The following is a 20,894-nucleotide window of genomic DNA, read 5'->3' as shown; positions in this document are numbered from 1 at the left end:
CAAAAAAAAAACAGAAGTCACTTACAGAGAGATTCCAAATCAGTATTTTTTACATCTTCTCCTTAAAGTAAAAACATCTTAATTTATCATACTTTAAATTTAAAAGGCTTAGTCCTTATGATTCCAAACCAAGGGATGTACTCTGATAATCAACAAGCTATGATGCCTTTCCAAGACAATCTTTCAAATGTTTTAGAGATACAAAGCTGATAAAAGGCGAACACTAATGACAGAGTTTTAGTTTAAAATGCACAAATAGCTCACTCCAACAGCACCGTGTTGGCTCTGAGAAATTTATACTACACTGTGAACTTGTACTACACTCTGAACTTGTACTACACTCAAAATAAAAAACAAAACCCAAGTTCTCAACAAATTAATATCGCCAGATTATTATTTTTGAGAGTCTTGCTCTGTCACCCAGGCTGGAGTGCAGTGGTATGAACATGGCTTACTGCAGCCTTGAACTCCTGGGTTCAAACAGTTTTCCCACCCCAGCCTCCCAAGTAGCTGGCATGAACCACCAGGCCTGGCTAAATTTTTATAACTTTTTTTTTGTAGAGACCAAGTCTCACTATGTTGCCCAGGCTCCCCTTATCTCAACTACAGTAAAAAGTAACTCTTGAAATGTAACCTTTGTGAATTAAAATTTGTTACAGATGCACAAGTGTTTTTAAGACAGAGACTTACTGGGCATAGTGGCATGCACCTGTAGTTCCAGTGACTTGGGACACCAAGGTGCAAGGATTGCTTGAGCCTAGGAGTTGGAGACTGACATGGTTTGGTTGTATCTCCACCCAAATCTCATCTTGTACTGTAGCTCCCATAATTCCCATGTGTTGTGGAAAGGACGAGGTGAGAGATAACTGAATCATGGGGGTGGTTTCCTGCCATGCTGTTCTCGTGGTAGTGAATAAGTCTCACGAGATCTGATAGTTTTACAAGGAGTTTCCCCTTTCACTTGGCTCTCATTCTCTCTTGCCTGCCACTGCCATGTAAGACATCCCTTCGCTTTTCCTTCATCTTCTACCACGATTGTGAGGCCTCCACAGCCATGTTGAACTGTGAGTCAATTAAACCTCTTTCCTTCATAAATTGCCCATTCTCAGGTATGTCTTTATTAGCAGCATGAGAGCAGACTAATGCAGAGACCATCCTGGGCAACACAGCAAGAGCTCATCTCAAAAACAAAACAAAACCCAGAGACTATAGGACTAAATTTTTTATAAAACCCCAAAACTATAGCTGTATGCTTAAGAAACATACCTACCACAAAACCAAATAGGAACACTGAAAATAAAGTTATGGGAAAGATATATCAGACAAACACCAACTCCCAGAATAGCTCATTAGTAATATTAATACATACAAATTGCTTAAGGCAAAATAAGTAAATAGAATAAGGAAAGCAATTCAGCAAGAATATTAAAATTCCTGAACTTGTATATACCTTTGAAATATGTAAATTATATATAGCTTTGTATGTTTGTAATATAATATTTTTATAATTATATATTTTATATATAGCTATAGATAGCTTTCAAATATGGCTTTAAAATATGTAAATGTAAGTCAGAATTATATAGACAAATGGACACAATCTGCAATCATAGATTTTAACATTTCCATCAGAAATTGATATACTAGCCAGGCTCACACCTGTAATCCCAGCACTTTGGGAGGCTGAGGTTGGAGGATCACTTGAGCCCAAGAGTTCTGAGACTAGCCTGTGTAACATAGGGAGACCCCATCTCTATGGGCAAAAAAAAAAAAATTTTTTTTTTTTTTTAGATGGCGTCTTGCTCTCTCACCCAGGCTGGAGTTCCGTGGCACAATCTCAGCTCACTGCAACCTCCGCCTCCTGGATTTAAGCGATTCTCCTGTCTCAGCCTCCCGAGTAGCTGGGACTACAGATGCACACCACCATGCCTGGCTAATTTTTCTATTTCTAGTGGAGATAAGGTTTCACCATGTTGGTCAGGCTGGTCTTGAACTCCTGACCTCAAATGATCCGCCCCCATTGGCCTCCCAAAGTGCTGGGATTACAGGTGTGAGCCACTGCTCCCGGCCACAAAAAAAAAGAAAATAATTTAAAATTAGCCAGGCTTGGTAGCGTATGCCTGTGGTCCTCCTGGGAGGCTGAGGCAGGAGGGTGGCTTGAGCTTGGGAGGTCGAGACTGATGTGAGCTGTGATACCACTGCTGCAATCCAGACTTGGTGAGAGAGCAAGACCCTGTCTCAAAAAGACCAAAAGAAAAAAAAAAAAAATTGATATATAAAACAACCTAGAAATTAGTAAGAATACAGAATAAAGAACACAAAATTTAACTTTTTTTTTTTTTTTTTTAAAGACAGGGTCTCACTTTGTTACCCAGGCAGGAGTGCAGGGGCACAAATACAGAACACTATAGCCTCAACTTCCTGGGCTCAAGTGATTCTCCCGCCTCAGCCCTCCAAGTAGCTGACACCACAGGCATGCAGGCACGCATCATCACGTCTGGCTAATTATTGTACTTTTTGTAGAGACAGGGTTTTGCCATGTTGGCCAGGCTGGTCTCAAACTCCTGACCTCAAGTGATCCACCTGCCTCGGCCTCCTAAAGTGCTGGGATTACAGGTGTGAGCCACTGCACCCGGCCTAAAATCTCACTCTAAAGATATATACAGATCTCTCAACCCAACAAACAGGGATTCAGGGATTCAAAGAGTTAGTATAGTATATAGAGAGTAACAGGATGGGCTCAAAGAAACTAATTTCCAATCCCGGTTCTGCCATTTACTAGCTAAGCAAACCTTGTGCAAGTTACTTAATCACTTAAGTCTGTTTTTTCCTCTATAAAATAGGTATTGGGAATTTAAAAATCTACCCCTATAATTTTGTAAGAAAAGAAAATTACTGAGCATAGCAAGGACTTTCTCTGACCCAAGAATACTGTGTTTTCTAACAGCATCTATGAAACATTACTAACAGGAGAGCATATTAGCTTTCAGTGGGGGAAAGCAAATCCTAGAACCAAAAACATTTCAGCAAATCTTTATTTTTATTTTTTATTTTTGAGACAGAGTCTCACTCTGTCACTCAGGCTGGACTCCAGTGGCGTAATCTTGGCTCACTGCAACCTCCGCCTCCTGGGTTCAAGCAGTTCTCCTGCCTCAGCCTCCCAAGTAGCTGGGATTACAGGCACGTGCCAACATGCCCGGCTAATTTTTTTAATTTTTAGTAGAGATGAGTTTTTGCCATGTTGGTCAGGCTGGTCTCGAACTCCTGGCCTCAGGAGATCCGCCCGCTTTGGCCTCCCAAAGTGCTGGGATTACAGGAGTGAGCCACCGCGCCTGGCCATAAGTAAATATTTTAGAAACTCTCCTTTTAGTACATGAAATGAAATTCAAATTTATGATATACTTAATTACAAAAAATATATAGTCTAACTGCAACATAAAGGAAAAACAAAATGAAAGTAATTTATAATATATATAAGTATGCAAACAACAATACTAGAAGACATCATAAAGTACTTGTAAGTAGAATCACTGACAGTGGCAGCTATGAACAGAATCTTCCATATATTCCCATAGGTTAAGAATGTCTGAGGGGCCAGGCGGTGCCGGCAAGATGGCTGCACTTGAGAAGATGACGTTTCCAGAGAAACCAAGCCACAAAAAGTACAGGGCCGCCCTGAAGAAGGAGAAACGAAAGAAATGTCGGCAGGAACTTGCTCGACTGAGAGACTCAGGACTCTCACAGGAGGAGGAGGAGGAGGACACTTTTATTGAAGAACAACAACTAGAAGAAGAGAAGCTATTGGAAAGAGAGAGGCAAAGATTACATGAGGAGTGGTTGCTGAGAGAGCAGAAGGCACAAGAAGAATTCAGAATAAAGAAGGAAAAGGAAGAGGCAGCTAAAAAATGGCAAGAACAAGAGAGAAAGTTAAAGGAACAATGGAAAGAACAGCAGAGGAAAGATAGAGAAGAGGAGGACCAGAAACGACAGAAGAAAAAAAAAGAGGAAGCTATGCAGAAGATGCTGGATCAGGCTGAAAATGAGTTAGAAAATGGTACCATATGGCAAAACCCTGAACCACCTGTGGATTTCAGAGTAATGGAGAAGGATCGAGCTAATTGTCCCTTTTACAGTAAAACAGGAGCTTGCAGATTTGGAGACAGATGTTCACGTAAACATAATTTCCCAACATCCAGTCCTACCCTTCTTATTAAGAGCATGTTTACAACGTTTGGAATGGAGCAGTGCAGGAGGGATGACTATGACCCTGACGCAAGCCTGGAGTATAGCGAGGAAGAAATCTACCAACAGTTCCTAGATTTCTATGAGGATGTGTTGCCCGAGTTCAAGAACGTGGGGAAGGTGATTCAGTTCAAGGTCAGCTGCAATTTAGAACCTCACCTGAGGGGCAATGTATATGTTCAGTACCAGTCGGAAGAAGAATGCCAAGCAGCCCTTTCTCTGTTTAATGGACGATGGTATGCAGGACGACAGCTGCAATGTGAATTCTGCCCAGTGACCCGGTGGAAAATGGCGATTTGTGGTTTATTTGAAATACAACAGTGTCCAAGAGGAAAACACTGCAACTTTCTTCATGTGTTCAGAAATCCCAACAATGAATTCTGGGAAGCTAACAGAGACATCCACTTGTCTCCAGATCAGACTGGCTCCTCCTTTGGCAAGAACTCCGAGAGGAGGGAGAGGATGGGCCACCACGACCACTACTCCAGCAGGCTGCGGGGAAGGAGAAACCCTAGTCCAGACCACTCCTACAAAAGAAATGGGGAATCTGAGAGGAAAAGGAGTAGTCACAGGGTGAAGAAATCTCACAAACACACATCAAAGAGTCGGGAGAAGCACAATTCACCAAGCAGAGGAAGAAACAGGCACCACAGCCAGGGCCAGGGCCGCCGGAGCCAGAGCCGCAGGAGCCACCGCAGCCGGAGCCAAAGTTCCTCTAGGTCCCGAAGTCGTGGCAGGAGGAGGTCGGGTAATAGAGGCAGAACCGTTCAGAGCCCCAAATCCAAATAAACTAGTTTTGTTCTTAAAAAAAAAAAAAAAAGAAAAGAAAAGAAAAAAAAAGACTAGGCCAGGCGCGGTGATCCTGTAATCCTGTAATCACCTGTAATCTGGCACTTTAGGAGGCTGAGGAGGGTGGATCACTTGAGGTCAGGAGTTTGAGACCAGCCTGGCCAATATGGCGAAACCCTGTTTCTACTAAAAATACAAAAATTCGCCAGGTATGGTGGCAGGCGTCTGTAATCCAAGCTACTTGGGAGGCTGAGGCAGGAGAATCACTTGAATCTGGAAGGTGGAGGTTGCAGTGAGTCAACATCATGCCACTTCACTGCAGCCTGGGTGACAGAGTGAGACTCTGTCTCAAAAAACAGAATTTCTGAACTAGAGGAACTATACAGCCTGCTTTCCATATCAGAGCATTCAACCCAATGTGATTCACTGCCATAATCTCCATGTTATGATTTTAAGCCAGGCTTCTCTTCACCTTTCCTATTCCTTTCATTTAAAGACTCCAAAGCTTGTTTACTGAGCACAGATCTTGGAAAACAGGATCTTCAGACTTGGGAAAGCATGACAGTAGGTGATGGAAGGGTAAAGACTCAGACTAGCATCTAGTAGTCTCACTACACATGGATAGTAATGCTATGTGCATGAATGTGCAATCATGCAAAAACTCAAATCAGCCGCCTCCACACATACAATGGTAGACTAAGACCTTCTGTTAAAAGTCCAAGCACTCCAAGGAAGCCAGTGTCTTGAGGTACCCTCAGTATGTGCAAGTAGTTACATGTTACTCTTAGTTCTCCCAGCAACTCTGCTCTAGCATGCCCTAGGCTTAGCCAGCAGCAGATCTTACTGAATTGTAAGATGTTGCCAGAGGTTCAGAACCTTGGTTTTTTGAGATATGCATTTGCATTGACCCAAAATGGAGAATTAAATAACTGTGTTTTTCACTGGCATTAGCTTTGTTTCCTTGGCCTAGTGCCAGTTAATTACAGCAGACCCTGCAAAACCACCTCTCTAGTTATTTCCCTGTGGAAGCCTTTTGGTTGTTTTGTTTTTTGTTTTTTGTTTTTTGTTTTTTGTTTTTTTTTTTTGAGACGGAGTCTTGCTCTGTTGCCAGGCGGGAGTGCAGTGACGCGATCAGCTCACTGCAACCTCCGCCTCCGGGGTTCCAGCAATTCCCCTGCCTCAATCCCTCTACAGGTGCGTGCCACCACGCCCAGCTAATTTTTTGTATTTTAGTAGAGACAGCGTTTCACCATGTTGGCCAGGATGGTCTTGATCTCCTGACCTTGTGATCCACCCACCTTGGCCTCCCAAAATGCTTAGGATTACAGGCGTGAGCCACTGCACCCAGCTGCCTTTTGGTTTTTAATATCCAAAATTCATATAATGTTTTACTGTAGTTGCTTATATAGGAAAAGCTGTACATCCCCAAAATGCAATACAAGATGATGTACAGGAAATGTCTTGAGTAACATTTTTGACAGAATATCAGAATTCCTGGTGGACATTTTGAAGAATATGCGGAGCATCACAGGGGATGTGCTATGTATTCCTGCACACAAAGCAATTGTTTCTTACTATATTAACTATTTGGAGAGCAGCAAGTGTTTTTAGCATCTAACATCCTAACATGATATTTGTTATTTATATATAGGTATTCTGCTGTATTTTATTAATCCTTAGGGAATTCGTTGGGGAGTTTAACATTGACATGTAATATATTAAAATTTTTCCCACTTAACATAGTGGAAAATAAGCTCCTGCATAGAATGTACTCCTGCATAGAATATCTGATTTTCAGAAATGGATTATCGAGAGAGACAGATATCCATATTAAAACCAGAAGCATTAAGGTGAAGTGAAAATGACTCATTGGATTAAGACTCAGGAGAAGTGGGGCCGGGTGCAGTGGCTTATGCCTGTAATCCCAGCACTTTGGGAGGCCAAGGTAGGTGGATCACGACGTCAAGAGATCGAGACCATCCTGGCCAACATGGTGAAACCCTGTCTCTACTAAAATTAGAAAAATAGCCGAGCATGGTGGTGGGCATCTGTAGTCCCAACCACTCAGGAGGCTGAGGCAGGAGAATCACTGGAACCCGGGAGGTGGAGGTTGCAGTGAGCCGAGATTGCACCACTCTGCTCCAACCTGGTGACACAGCCAGACTCTGTCTCAAAAAAGAAAAAAAAAGAAAAAGGAGAGGTGGGGTGTGTTTTATGACTTTAGGCAAATCAACCTAAGAGACAGTTTTCTCTTCTGCAGGGCTTTAGGAAAGTCACAAATTAATGTACTTGAAGAGAGTATACAATAGAATAGTAGTATTACCAAATCCTAAAGTTCTTATTGTGGAAAATCTCTGAAATATCACCTGCCTACATAGATACTAACTCTTCAGCAATCCAGACAAGCTGATTATCTTTTCTGGATGAATTAAGTCAAGTGTCCACAGTTTTGTACCTCTTCAATGTGATTACTTTGTAGGCTAGACTGCAGACTGTTAATTTACTACTTTCTGGTACTGGTACCCTCTAGCTATTGTCTTGAGACAGTAAAATAATTACTGCTGTCTAGGTACATCTTTAGCATATTCCAGTTCTGAAATGAAATCATTTTCTTATATTAAAAATAAAGTTAATTACTGTTCAACTCCCAAGGTGATATTCAGCTGCCACCTCTTACAACCCTCTCTTCTTAATCTATGTAACTATTCTACAGCCCAGGAATAGCCTGAGTTTGTTTATTTATTTATTTATTTATTTATTTTTTGAGACGGAGTCTCGCTCTGTCGCCCAGGCTGGAGTGCAGTGGCACAATCTCGGCTCACTGCAAGCTCCGCTCCACCTCCCGGGTTCACGCCATTCTCCTGCCTCAGCTTCCCAAGTAGCTGGGACTACAGGCGCACGCCACCACGCCCGGCTAATTTTTTGTAATTTTAGTAGAGACAGGGTTTCACCATGTTAGCCAGGATGGTCTCGAACTCCTGACCTCATGATCCACCCACCTCGGCCTCCCAAAGTGCTGGGATTACAGACGTGAGCCACCGCGCCCGGCCTAGCCTGAGTTTATTAAAATCACCCACAGAGATCTGGCTGTCTTTTCAGTCAAGCTGCCCTCAAAGTGCCAGCTGATGATACTCCCAAGGAGACCCACAAGCCCACTGCTGCCTGCAGTTCAGACAGAGTCCATGCTATTTTAACTGGACTCTTGGCACTATTAGCACTGACACAGTGACTCCTTAAATTACAAATTACAACAGGCCATTCTATTCCGTCTGTGCTTCTAATTCTGTCACCATCTGATTTTCCCCCAGAAAAGATACCTTCCAGGTAGGCGCATGCTTAACATGCAGTTAGGGAATGGAAAGTTAATGTCAGAAGAAAATGTACTTCAACACTGACTTCCTGATAGGCTACAATGACTTGATCAGAAACATAAGTCTAAGAAGCCTTTGCAGTGTAGCCACAGAAGAGTTACGGGCTACGTTTAAAACACTGCTCAGCATGCACAAATAAAAGCTTAGAAAGGACGTGTTAAAGGAAAGATTGCCCTGTCTTTTTGGCCTCCTATGAAGATTAAGAAGAAAAATGTTGCCGGGCATGGTGGCTCACACCTGAAATCCTAGCACTTTGAGAGGCCGAGGTGGGTGGATCACCTGAGGTCAGGAGTTCCAGACCAGCCTGGCCAACATGGTGAAACCCTGACTCTATTAAAAATACAAAAATTAGCTGGGCGTGGTGGTGGGCGCCTGTAATCCCAGCTACTTGGGAGGCTGAAGCAGGAGAATGGCTTGAACCCCGGAGGCAGAGGTTGCAGTGAGCTGAGATCACGCCACTTCACTCCAGCCTGGGCAATATAGCAAAACTCCATCTCAAAAAAAAAAAAAAAAAAAAATGTTGTATTCTCTGTCAGTGGGTGAAATAGCACAGGTGACAATTCAGGTCAGGACCTAATCCTGCCAGAGTTTACTCAACCTTGTTCTAAAAATAAATCTAGTCGGGCCTGGTGGCTCACACCTGTAATCTCAACACTTTAGGAGGCTGAGGCAGGGAGATCACGAGGTCACGAGTTTGAGAGCAGCCTGGCCAATATGGTGAACCCCGTCTCTACTAAAAATACAAAAATTAGCCGGGTGTGGTTGTGCACACCTGTAGTCCTAGCTACTCGGGAGGCAGAGACAGGAGAATTGCCTGAACCTGGGAAACAGAGGTTGCAGTGAGCCGAGATCACGCCACTGCACTCCGGCCTGGTCCACAAAGCAAGACTCCATCTCAAAAAATACATATAAAAAAATAAATCTAGAAAATGATTTAAATGAAGGTAAACATAGGATACAAAGATATTAATTGCAGCGTTATGTATAATCACATGACAAATGTCCTAAATGTCTTTCAATTGGGAATGGGTAAATTATCAATAATAGATTAGACAGCTTGTCAAAGAATACTGAGTAACATGAGAAAATACTCATAATACTGTGTTAATTGAAAAAAGCAAGACAATTATATGTGATCTCAACCACACATATGGTTAAGACAGCAATACATATATATACACACACACATATATACACACACAGTTCTGTTTGTATTTATACACATAGACGAATATATTTGCACATTTTAAAAAATGGGAAGACTAAGATGTAGGATTACAAATGTTATTTTCCTCCCTACATAAAACACTTCCCAACACACACACACACACACACACTCACACAAAAATGTAAACAGTAGGATAACAAGGACTTTGTTTTATTCACCAAAGTATCTCCCAGATGTAGAACAGAATCTGACACATGGAGGTTCTAAATAAATATCTGCTAAATAAAGGAATAAGCATATATAAATTTCATAATCAAGAAAAAACAGCTTTTAAATTTATTTTTAAACCCTCTTGCTCAAGGCCAGATATCAAAGCAAAGCTCAGAACATGCATGATCCAATTTCTACCTAAGTACATCATATATTATCTTCTCAACTAAGCTTTGATGCCTAGCCATTGGCTCCTTTTATTTTCCTCCAATCTTATAAGCTGCTTTAGAAAAATAAAAATAAAGCCAACAATATTAACTCTGCAAAAAATAAAATATTAAACATGTCCTTGGGCCAGGAGCAGTGGCTCATGCCTGTAATCCCAGCATTTTGGGATTACAAAGTCGGGCAGATCACTTGAGGTCAGGAGTTTGAGACCAGCCTGGCAAACATGGTGAAACCCCACCTCTACTAAAAATACAAACATTAGCTGTGTGTGGTGGTACGTGCCTGTAATCCCAGCTACTTCGGAGGCTGTGGCAGGAGTATCGCTAGAATTGAAGAGGCAGTGGTTGCAGTGAGCCAAGATGGCGCCACTGTACTCCAGGCTGGGTGACAGAGTGAGACTCCATCTCAGAAAACAACAAAAAAATCCCATGTCCTTACTTCTAAGTCCCTTTTCCACATTTCCAGTCAGCATGTGATTGCAACAGCATAGGTAAGATGGATTCTAGTCCTTAAAATTCAATACTCTCCTGAACCTTCTCCTACAGACTCTGCAGTTCAGAGGCCTCTTCTCAGTCTGTTTACTAAGTCATTCAGAATATGCCACTAATGTAGGAAGAAAGCATTTTGATTGACAGCATCATGAATTTTTAATCCTTTCAAGTATATTATCTATTTGGAATGTATGCAATAAATTCACTTTCATGAACACTATGATGCCATGCAGCTGGAGACTACTAATAGATACACATTCATTTTACCATTAGGGAAGAAAATTTGCTGCAAAGCAGTATTTTAAATGAACTTCAAAACCAAATATAAATGATTCAATGACTACCATTTATTTTGGATCTTCCCTCTACCTCTCTGTGGACTCCATTAGCAGAGGTGATTAGGAGTAGGCTAGAAGTCAAGCTTACTCACATTTTGGAAATTTGAAGTCAGGTAATACTGCAAGTAGTTCTGCTGACAAGATATTGTTCACTGCCACAAACAAGTGGGCCCAAAGCAAAAGCCAGTTTATTTCCACTAGACTGCACTGTGAGGTCCCTACCATTAGATGGATCTTATTAAAGGCTTTAAAATTATCTGAAGTTTAAATTATGTCATGTCCAAATTAAAGATTACAAGAATATTTTTATGAATGTTAAATGACTTCGAATAATAAAAACAAAAAAAAATCAAAACAAAAAAATCCAATCTTTGAAATCAACTCTTTCCACAGACCAATTTTTATTTTCTTCCATCAGTTTTGAAAGGAAAATTCTTCATTGCCTTACAAGGCATTCTGTGGTGAAGTCATTCAAAAATATAACAGAATCTATACTGAGCATGTTTTTATTTAATTTTTTAAACTTTAAAAGACATGATACTTTATATAGTGTCTTGTCTTCTTTCTTTTTTAAGCATAAATGGTGTGTACTACTGTATTTAACGTTCTATTACTTTTTTTCTTTTTCGAGACAGGGTCTCTGTCACCCAGGCTAGAGTGCAGTGGTGTCATCATAGCTTACTGTAGCCTTGAACTCCTGGGCTCAAACCCACCTCAGCCTCCAGAGTAGATGGGACCACAGGCATGCACCACCATGCCTGGTTTTTTTTTTTTTTTCGGTCAACATGCTGTGATCTGGGAGCCTGACTAGTTTTTAAATTTGTGTGTGTGCAGACAGGGTCTCACCATGTTGCCCAGGCTGGTGTCAAACTCCTGGCCTCAAGCAGTCCTTCTGCCTTGGCCTCTGAGTATGCTGGGATTACAGGCAAAAGCTAGCACACCTGTCCTCTATAACTTTTCATAATTGCTAAATTATGCAAAAATTTCTGGGTCTATACATACGGATTTGTTTCATTCCATTTAACTATATGGATATACCATTAATTCAATTAACCATTTACCTGCTGATGAATATTTCAGTTTATAATGTTTACATTATGCAGTTCATATTATATATAGTTTACAACAAAAAATGCTGCCATGAAGATCTTTGTGCAGCTCTTTAATGCACAGTGACTATTTCCTTAGAATTGTTAAGAATATCATTTTTCAATTCAACAAGAAATTGTTAAAAGGTCCCTTAAAAAGATTATTCCAATTTATACCACTACCCTGTTAAGTATCCCTTATCTGAAATGCTTGGGACTAAAAGTGTTTTGGGTTTCACATTTATTCAGATTTTGGAATATGTATATTATACCAACTGAGCATACCAAATCAGAAACTCTAAAATCTAAATGCTCCAATGAGCGTTTTCTTTATCTGAGCACTCAAAAAGTTTGGGGTTTTTAAAGCATTTAGGATTTCAGATTTCAGATGTTCAGCCTGTACCACTACCTGTCTGTTTCCCTATACATTCACCAATACCAGATATCTTCAATCTTTAAAATATCTGCCAGTTTAATGAACAAAATATGGGATTTTACTATTTTAATTCACACTTCCCAGATCACTGCTGAGCTGTTTACTGGCCATTCATATTTTTTCTCTTCCATGAAATACTTTCTTTTCCCATTTTTCTTTTTCTTTTTACTTATAGAAATTGTTATGTATTCTGGATATTCCTTATTTGGTGTAAATGTTGTAAATCTATCTTCCTAGTCTGTCATTATTTTAACTTTGTTTATGCTGCCCACTGTCATAGAAATTTAATTTTTAGAAATTTTATTTAGTTGAATTTATCAAATCTTTTTCTTTGAAACTTTTGTATTTTGTCTTGCTTCTGTACCTCAAAGTTAAAAAATATTGTCCTCTACGTTTTTCTAAAACAGACGTTTCAGCATAAAAGTCCTGTCTTTGCAAGTCACTCAGGAAAACAGGTGGACACTAATTAAGGGCAGTCACTTCCCTACCCCTGCTGCTCCAACCCCTAGAGCTGTGAACTATAACCCAGGATCACTTCCTTTTGATGCTGCTTTGCTGGGATGGAGGAGGGTGGTACAGTGAAGCTTTGACCTCAGGAGCTTTTCTGTGGGTGAGGAGTGGTTAACTATGGTTCCTGTGTGCCTGAGGCCCCCCACTCCTAGGACTCATCCACCCCCTACCCAGAACTTACGAGTACTAGCACAGACTGGGGCCCTCTCCATTCCAGTGCCTGATGGGATAGCTGATACTCAGATGAAAAGGAGTTTGTAGGCCAAAATAAAAAGATATTTTAAGAGTATATTTCTTTTTTGTTGTTGTTGTTGTTTTCAGAGATGGAGTCTGGCTCTGTCGCCCAGGCTGGAGTTCAGTAGCGTGATCTCGGCTCACTGCAACCTCTGCGTCGCAGATTCAAGCAGTTCTCCTGCCTCAGCCTCCCAAGTAGCTGGGACAAAGGTGCACTCTACCACACCCAGCTAATTTCGTTCGTATTTTAGTAGAGACAGGGTTTCACTGTGTTGCCCAGGCTGGTCTTGAACTCCTGAGCTCAGGCAATCTGCCCGCCTCAGCCTCCCAAAGTGCTAGGATTGCAGGCATGAGCTGCTACACTCTGCCAAGAGTACATTTCAAAAGAAAAACAACACAATCAACTACAGGTTTTGGTCAGGAGCAAAAATATTAGAACTGCTGACCAAGAATTTTAAACTGGGGAGCGTTAACCATACTAAAAGAAATGAGAAAATATTAGCAATATGAAACAAGAAGAAAACAGAAAAGAGCCAAGCAAAAACATTAGGTGTGAACAATATAACAGCTGAAATGAAGAACACAATATATGGCAGGAATAACAGAATGGTTATGATATAATCATGGAATACAGTTGAAAATTAGATGGTCAGATTGAATCCAGGCACGATGGCTCACACCTATAATCCCAGCACACTGGGAGGCCGAGGTGCGTGGATTGCTTAAGGTCAGGAGTTCGAGAGCACCCTGGGCAACATGGTGAAACTCTGTCTCTACCAAAAAAAATACAAAAATTGGCCAAGCATGGTGGTGGGCACCTGTAATCCCTGCTACTCAGGAGGCTGAGGCAGGAGAATCGCTTGAACCCAGGAGGCAGAGGTTGCAGTAAGCCAAGATCGCGCCACTGCACTCTAGCCTGGGCAACTGAGCAAGACTCCATCCCAAAAAAAGAAAAAAGAAAAAAAGAAAAAAAAAGCTAAGACCAAAGAAAAAGAAATATATATCCATAATTACCCAGAACTGAAACTCAAGATATTACCATTTGTGATGGTGGTTGGGGTGATGGAGGTTCCTATACTTAATTTCCTATATCTAAATTTCTTTAGGTAAAATTGTTTAGAAGAGTAGCCAGGTGCAGTGGCACGTGCCTATAGTCCCAGCTACTGGGGAGGCTGAGACAAGTGGCTTGCTTGAGCATTTTTTTTTTTTTTTTTTTGGAGACAGGGTCTCGCTCTGTCGCCCAGGCCTGGCTTCTTGTTTATAATCTAAGACAGAGCCACAGATGTACAACATTCAAGCATTTATTCCTACTTCTTCTATACAGGTCCTGAGATGGAGTTTTAGTGGTAGGGAGAACCAACATACCTTCAGCATGTAGTAGAAGGGGAACCATGACAGGAAGATATCAGAGAAGAATTCAGCAATGCTGAACACACCATACACTACCCAATAGGTCAGCCACTGGGTATCATCTTCTTTGTTGGGACTCTCTATAGCTTTAATTCTGAAAGGCAGTACAAAAGAAAGTATATCATTTGGTAAGATATCAATGAAACATTTTCAAACACACTTTGATAACCTGTCCTCTGATACCACTGAGGAACTTAGGCACATGTAGGCACTGTGTCACTAGATGCAAGAGTACAGCTTAAAGACTGGAAGCAATGTAGATATCAGGACAAGCCATTATAACCACTTGTTTCTAGTCTCCTGGTCACCAGAGAAACCAGCACCAGCTGTCACTGCCCTGGATCTCCACCCTGCTAAAGACTCCCCGCAAATCCTAGAATATACCACTAGTGACTGGGAGCTAGAGCAATTTCCACTCCCAAGCTGGGTCCTGCCACCAGGGATATATCAGGAAGAATTCTCTCATGATAACCAGGTTCTTATGTACTTTTAATAATTGAGATATATCATGGGTGAATAGGATTTCCCATAAAGCAACATTTGGAGCATAGGTTAGGCACTGCCCAAAATCCACAGCATATTTTATAGTAAATGGGTGAAAACAAACATCATGGTGTCTATTTAGTTCAGAATGTCTTTATCTGATCCACAGGCTATGAACTTTCCTCCTCTCCTCAGCTAATAACAGGACTTTCCCAACTCTAACTATTGCTTAAAATTCATTCTGCAAATGGATGGAAATAAATTTAAAATAATTTTCTCTTCTAAATCACAGAAATTTCCTTCAGTCCTAGGAATCCCATTATTCTAAACCTGAAGCTCCACAATTTCTTATCCTAACAGATCTGTATTTATCATAACTGAGCTGGACTGAAACAGTAAAATAAAAGAACTCTGAATCTTGCTTAGCCTATGAAACAGGTTAATTACTGAATACACATTGGCAGGGAGCTAAGCTATGAGGATGCAAAGGCATAAGAATGATACAATGGACTTTGGGGACTCACGGGAAAGGGTAGGGGCAGTGAGGGAGAAAAGACTACACATTGAGTACAGTATACCCTGCTCGGTTGATGGGTGCACCGAAATCTCAGAAATTGCCACTAAAAGACTTATCCGTGTAACCAAATGCCACCTGTTACCCAAAAACCTATTGAAATAAAAAATTTTCAGAAAACAAATACATTGGCTACTCCATAAAATCAGCTCCCCAGAGAGACAGTCAGGCTGCTAAATCATGCTCAGCCACTCACTAAGAAAGCCCTTGTACAGTTAATTAGAAGCAGCTATGTGTGTGTTTCAGAAAATAACCAAAAGGGGGAAAAAATAGCTCAATGAGATTATTACTAATGAGGAAGACATAGGCACAAGTAATAAACTGAATGTTGCTTTGAACTTCAAGACTAGGCAAAATTTTTATTTTTTTGAGACAGGGTCTCTTTGCACAGGCTGGAGTGCAGTTACACAATCATAGCTCACTGCACACTCAAACGTCTGGGCTCATGTAATTCTCCTCACTTCAGTAATTCTCCTCACTTCAGCCTCCCAAACAGCTTGGACTACAGGTGCACACCACCACACCTGGCTACTTTCTAAATTTTTAATAGAGACAAGGTCTCACTGTGTTGCCCAGGCTGGTCTCGAACTTCTGGACTCAAGTAGTCCTCCTGCCTCAGCTTCCCAAAGTGCAGTTTGGTGGCTCCCACACCCAGCCTCAAATTTTTCAAAGAAATATATAAAATGAATTTAGGAGGGCTGATTATTTTTAAAAATGGCTTGTAATGTATGCACAAAGTCTACATTTTTTTAGCTTCCTTCAGATAGAAGCTGGCTAATGTAATAGAAGGCCAAAGGAAAAGTGTAGGCAAGCATGTCAACCAAAGAACACAGTATATCCTTTATGTGTAAGATTTCTTCCCCTGCTGTGTTTCATTTGGTATAGTATGGCTTATCCAAATTTAATTGGATTTATTTAGTTATTAGTATAATAAAAATTTGTTTCCCGTAACTTCATTCTGGGCAGAGGAGATACATAGTTACATTTCACTTAAGATCTTAGTTTTGTGAACCAAAGCATCCAACAACTAAAATACCTAACCATCTAACAACTAAAATACCTAACTATGTACTTCCAAAAGAAGCAACTCTCGGGACATACATGGGAATTAAACAGTCTTTTCTAGAATATGACGTGAAAACCTCAAAATGTGATTGGACTGTCGTTATTAATCCAGTGGCTTTTAAATTATTTTGGCCACAACCCTCGGTAAGCATACATTTTACATCATGATCCAGTAAACACACATCTTCACATAAAAATATAAACTGAAATAGATGTTTCCTGAAACCATTCTGATATTTTAAATTCCATTCTATTTCATTAGTTTTCAAATGTTAGTCAAGTTGCACAAACTGAAAAACAGGAAGCCTAACGGTTCAGCTCTTTTAGGAAAAAAATTTTTTTTAAATTCTTATCTACAATATGAATTCTAAAGTCCCCATGTTAATATAGTAGAATACTATATAGTAACATTGAAAAGTAGAAATAAAAGAACTCCAAATTGAATACATACATTGATCCCAACTTTGCAGAAAACCAAGGCATATGAAAGAAGCCAGGAAAAGACCACCGAGTCTATTAAGCTAAAGAGATTTTAAAAATAGATCTTCTCATATTATTGAAGCATTTAAATATTGTTTTAATTTAAAATAGCACAATGTTCAATTTTAAAAATGTCTTTATGTGTCGCAACAATCATAAACTACTCAAAACAAGAAAAAAGGGAAGAGATGGTCAAGCTCACTCAAGAACCTGAGGTTCAAAAAAGTGAAGTGCCCCATGTAATCATGGTGAGAGAAGAAAAAAGCTTGAAACTGAGGTTTCTGGCTGGGCACAATGGCTCAAGCCTGTAGTACCAGCACTTTGGGAGGCCGAGGTGGGCGGATCACCTGAGGTCAGGAGTTCAAGACCAGCCTGGCCAACGTGGTGAAACCCCATCTCTACTAAAAATACAAACAAAAATTAGCCGGGCGTGGTGGCACATGCCTGTAAACCCAGCTGCTTGGGAGGCAGAGGCAGGAGACTCACTTGAATCTGGGAGGCGGAGGTTGCAGTGAGCCGAGATTCCACCACTGTACTCCAGCCTAGGCAACAGAGCAAGACTCGGTCTCAAAAAACAAACAAACAAACAAACAAACAAACAAAAAACAACTGAGGTTTTCTGAATGCTAGTTATATATCTTCTTCTTTAAAATATTGATTGATTGATTGATACAGGGTCTTGCTCTGTCACCCAGGCTGGAGTGTAGTGGCATGATCACAGCTCACTGCGGCCTCAACCTCCTGGACTCAAGTGATCCTCCTACCTCAGCCTCTCCAATAGCTGGGACTACAGGTGCACACCATCATGCCTGGCTAACTTTTGTACTTTTTTATAGAGACAGGGTTTTGCCTTGTTCCCCAGGCTGGTCTCAAACTCATGGGCTCAAGTGATCCTCCTGCCTCAGCCTCCCAAAGTACTAGGATTACAGGCATGAGCCACCATGCCCAGGCTACTTATATAACTTCTGAATAGACTTCCTTGTCCAAGTTCAGTAGACAAAAGTGATTCTCCAACAAAACACTCTACTGCCTTGTACAAATATGAATCACATTCCAAATTGGTGTAGCAGAATCAAGAGGTAGCAATTTAGGCAACATAGAGGATTCATGAAACCATAAGATATGGTCCATGCTACTAGATCCCTTGCAGTCTAGCCAAAATGGCCAAGCCATAGAATGGAGGGGTAGAAACCTAATAATTATGTAATTTAACCTTCATAATAGCCATGTAGGATAGGTATTGTTCCTGTACTTGAGTGGAAGAAACTGAGGCTTAGTGAAGAGAAATAACATGTGCAGGGAACCCAGCTACAAGTAGCAAGGATTGGTCTTATACCTAAAAGTAAATCCAAAGCCTGTGCGTTGTTCACTATCCTATGCTGTCTTACTAATTAAGAGAACAATTCAGTGGCAAGCTGGATAGTGCTTAGCAAAACGTCTGGTACAAAGTAGGCATTTAGTATTTATTGAATTAATATACATACAACAGGAGTTCATAATCTTACTTTTAGAGGGGACCCCAGAGAAAGGTTAAATTGGTCACAGAGCAGAAAAAAAGGAGGAATGGTCATAGTCTCAATGTCCAGATCCCTGGAGGTCCATTCTACCCTCCACCCTACTCACCTAGGTTTGCGATGAGGAACTATCAGAAGTGAACAGGATAGTGTTCTGAGTTGGTGTCCTAGTCCACTGGTCCCCAAACTTAGATGATCATCCACATCTATCTACAGAACTTATTAAAAATATACATGCCTGGGTCCTTCTTCAGACCTAGTGATTCAGCTGCTCTTACAAGGCTGTGCAGGTGATCGTAATGCAGAACTGTGTTTGGAAACCAGCTCAGAGTTCCAGTCTTCACAGCACCTGCCCTACTTGTTCTAAGAAAGGAAATCCAAATGGCCAGTTTGGGTATAATCAGCTGTAGCTAGAGGGCAGGTTGTCTCTTTCCAGTAATGAGTGAGAGGCCAAAAGAGAAGAAAAGTTGGACATAGAAGGCAAACTGAATAATGTCTCTCCTAAAATTAGAATAAGTCAACTCTAATATGATCTAGAACCCTCATCTGAATATCCTGAAATTTGTAAAAGGATTCAAGATAACAACACTGAAATAAAACTGTTCACTAAGACTTCAAGAACTGCATCTCAAAGCCCTGTATCTGTCTAGCTGGAACTTCAGCCTGCACAGTTCCTTTCACCTCTAGCTAACCCCTAGAGGAGTTCTGGAATGACCCCATGGCAACAGGCAACAATTCCTACCACTCTCTCCACAGGCCTGGTCCACTCTTTTACAGGCTCCTCTCTCTCTAGTACCGCCTCATCCTCTGGCAGTCACACTGATCCTGGGCTCAGAAGTAACTCCCAGAAGACACACCCACATACAGCTTCTGTGGACAGACACCACAGTCTAACTGCTCTCTGCACACCTTACTGTCATATCCTCACCACTGTTCTAAAGCCTGGCCACCTAGGCCCGGTGTTGTGGCTTCCTTATTCTCTCTCCTGAGCCATGTTCTGAGGCAGCATTTTGCTTCCCCAAAGCAGGTATCAAGAGAAGCCAGGGCTGGGTGAGCAGCAGAGGCACGACTACGGTGCAGAGGATGGTTGGCAAAACTGTGGAGCAGCTGGCAGCTCTAAAATTAATTGAGCAGAATTAGGAATCACCATGTGTGGAGCTGGAAGACATCTCAGAGATGAACTAGTTCAGATTCTACATTTTATATAGATAAAATGAAATTTAAAGAGAAAGGAGGTATATTAAAATGAATTTTAACTTATTAAACTAAAAGGTTACAGAGTATGTGTATGTAAAGGGCAATAGACGGTTTACATTTTGGCATATCCATACAATGAAATATACTGAAGCCTTTAGAAAGGGTATTGATAGGGAAAGATGTCCAAGATACAGTGTTGAGTGTAAAAAGTGAATTCTAATTTTTTGTTTAAAAAAAGATATGTTTTTGCATGTTTACAGACCAAGAATGATATCCAGAAAGACATGCAATACATTTCAAATTGTGTAAAGTTAATCCTGATTAACAGATTTTTACTTAAAGTCTTCGCAATGAGTATATACTAATATTGATGAAAAAAATAAGGGGACGGGGGAGATTTCCTTTTGGAAAAGAATGAGCATCGACTTTTTTTGTTCTGTTGTGTTGTGTTTTGATGGAGTCTTGCTCTTGTGGCCCAGGCTGGAGTGCAGTGGCGCGATCTCAGCTCACTGCAACCTTTGCCTCCCTGGTTCAAGCAATTGTCCTGCCTCAGCCTCCTGAGTAGCTGGGATTACAGGCACCTGCCACCATGCCCAGTTAATTTTTGTGTATTTTCAGTAGAGACCGGGTTTCACTATGTTGGCCAGGTTGGTCTCGAACTCCTGACCTCAGGTGATCCACCCACCTTGGCCTCCCAAAGTGCTAAGATTACAAGTGTGAGCCCGCACCCGGCTGAGCATCAGACTTTCTATAATGATTTTCTCCTATGAGACTAGTTCTCTCTGTAAGGCTTTGTTAAAAATAAACACTAAAGTGAACACCAGATATATTCATTTAAGTTATCTTTGAGAAAACAGCTAATATATTTTTTTTAGACAGAGTCTCACTCAGTTGCCCAGGCTGGAGTGCAGTGATGCAATCTCGGCTCACTGCAAGCTCTGCCTCCTGGGTTCACGCTATTCTCCTGCCTCAGCCTCCCAAGTAGCTGGGACTACAGGCGCCCCCCACCAGTCCCAGCTAATTTTTTGTATTTTTTAGTAGAGACGGGGTTTCACCGTGTTAGCCA

The 20,894-nt window shown here is 41.1% G+C and overlaps 3 protein-coding genes across 3 annotated transcripts in view; 2 read left to right on the top strand and 1 right to left on the bottom strand.

Moving 5' to 3' along the window:
• Positions 1 to 3,702, top strand: part of LOC105499962 (signal recognition particle 19) — a 28,908-nt gene extending 25,206 nt beyond the window's left edge. The window contains exon 5 of the mRNA XM_071098609.1: positions 3,576 to 3,702. Within this exon, the coding sequence (XP_070954710.1) occupies positions 3,576 to 3,580 (5 nt within the window). The 3' untranslated portion in view covers positions 3,581 to 3,702. The remainder of the gene's footprint in view (positions 1 to 3,575) is intronic.
• LOC105499967 (receptor accessory protein 5) overlaps positions 1 to 20,894 on the bottom strand; it is a 43,674-nt gene that overhangs the window by 9,738 nt on the left and 13,042 nt on the right. The window contains exon 3 of the mRNA XM_011772865.2: positions 14,471 to 14,609. Within this exon, the coding sequence (XP_011771167.1) occupies positions 14,471 to 14,609 (139 nt within the window). The remainder of the gene's footprint in view (positions 1 to 14,470; positions 14,610 to 20,894) is intronic.
• Positions 3,613 to 12,698, top strand: LOC139363795 (U2 small nuclear ribonucleoprotein auxiliary factor 35 kDa subunit-related protein 1-like). The gene has a single exon (XM_071098604.1). It carries the CDS (start codon positions 3,613 to 3,615, stop codon positions 5,029 to 5,031), a length of 1,419 nt encoding a protein of 472 aa, XP_070954705.1. The 3' UTR covers positions 5,032 to 12,698.

This window comes from Macaca nemestrina, chromosome 6 (assembly GCF_043159975.1).
Source record: "Macaca nemestrina isolate mMacNem1 chromosome 6, mMacNem.hap1, whole genome shotgun sequence".
In the NCBI taxonomy this organism is placed as follows: Eukaryota; Metazoa; Chordata; class Mammalia; order Primates; family Cercopithecidae; genus Macaca; species Macaca nemestrina.
The sequence above is the reverse complement of the archived record's forward strand: the minus strand, read 5'-3'. Positions and strand labels throughout refer to the sequence as shown.

What these genes read in the sequence shown, in the direction of transcription:
- LOC139363795 (XM_071098604.1), top strand. Translation starts at nt 3,613, where the DNA reads ATGGCTGCACTTGAGAAGATGACGTTTCCAGAGAAACCAAGCCACAAA.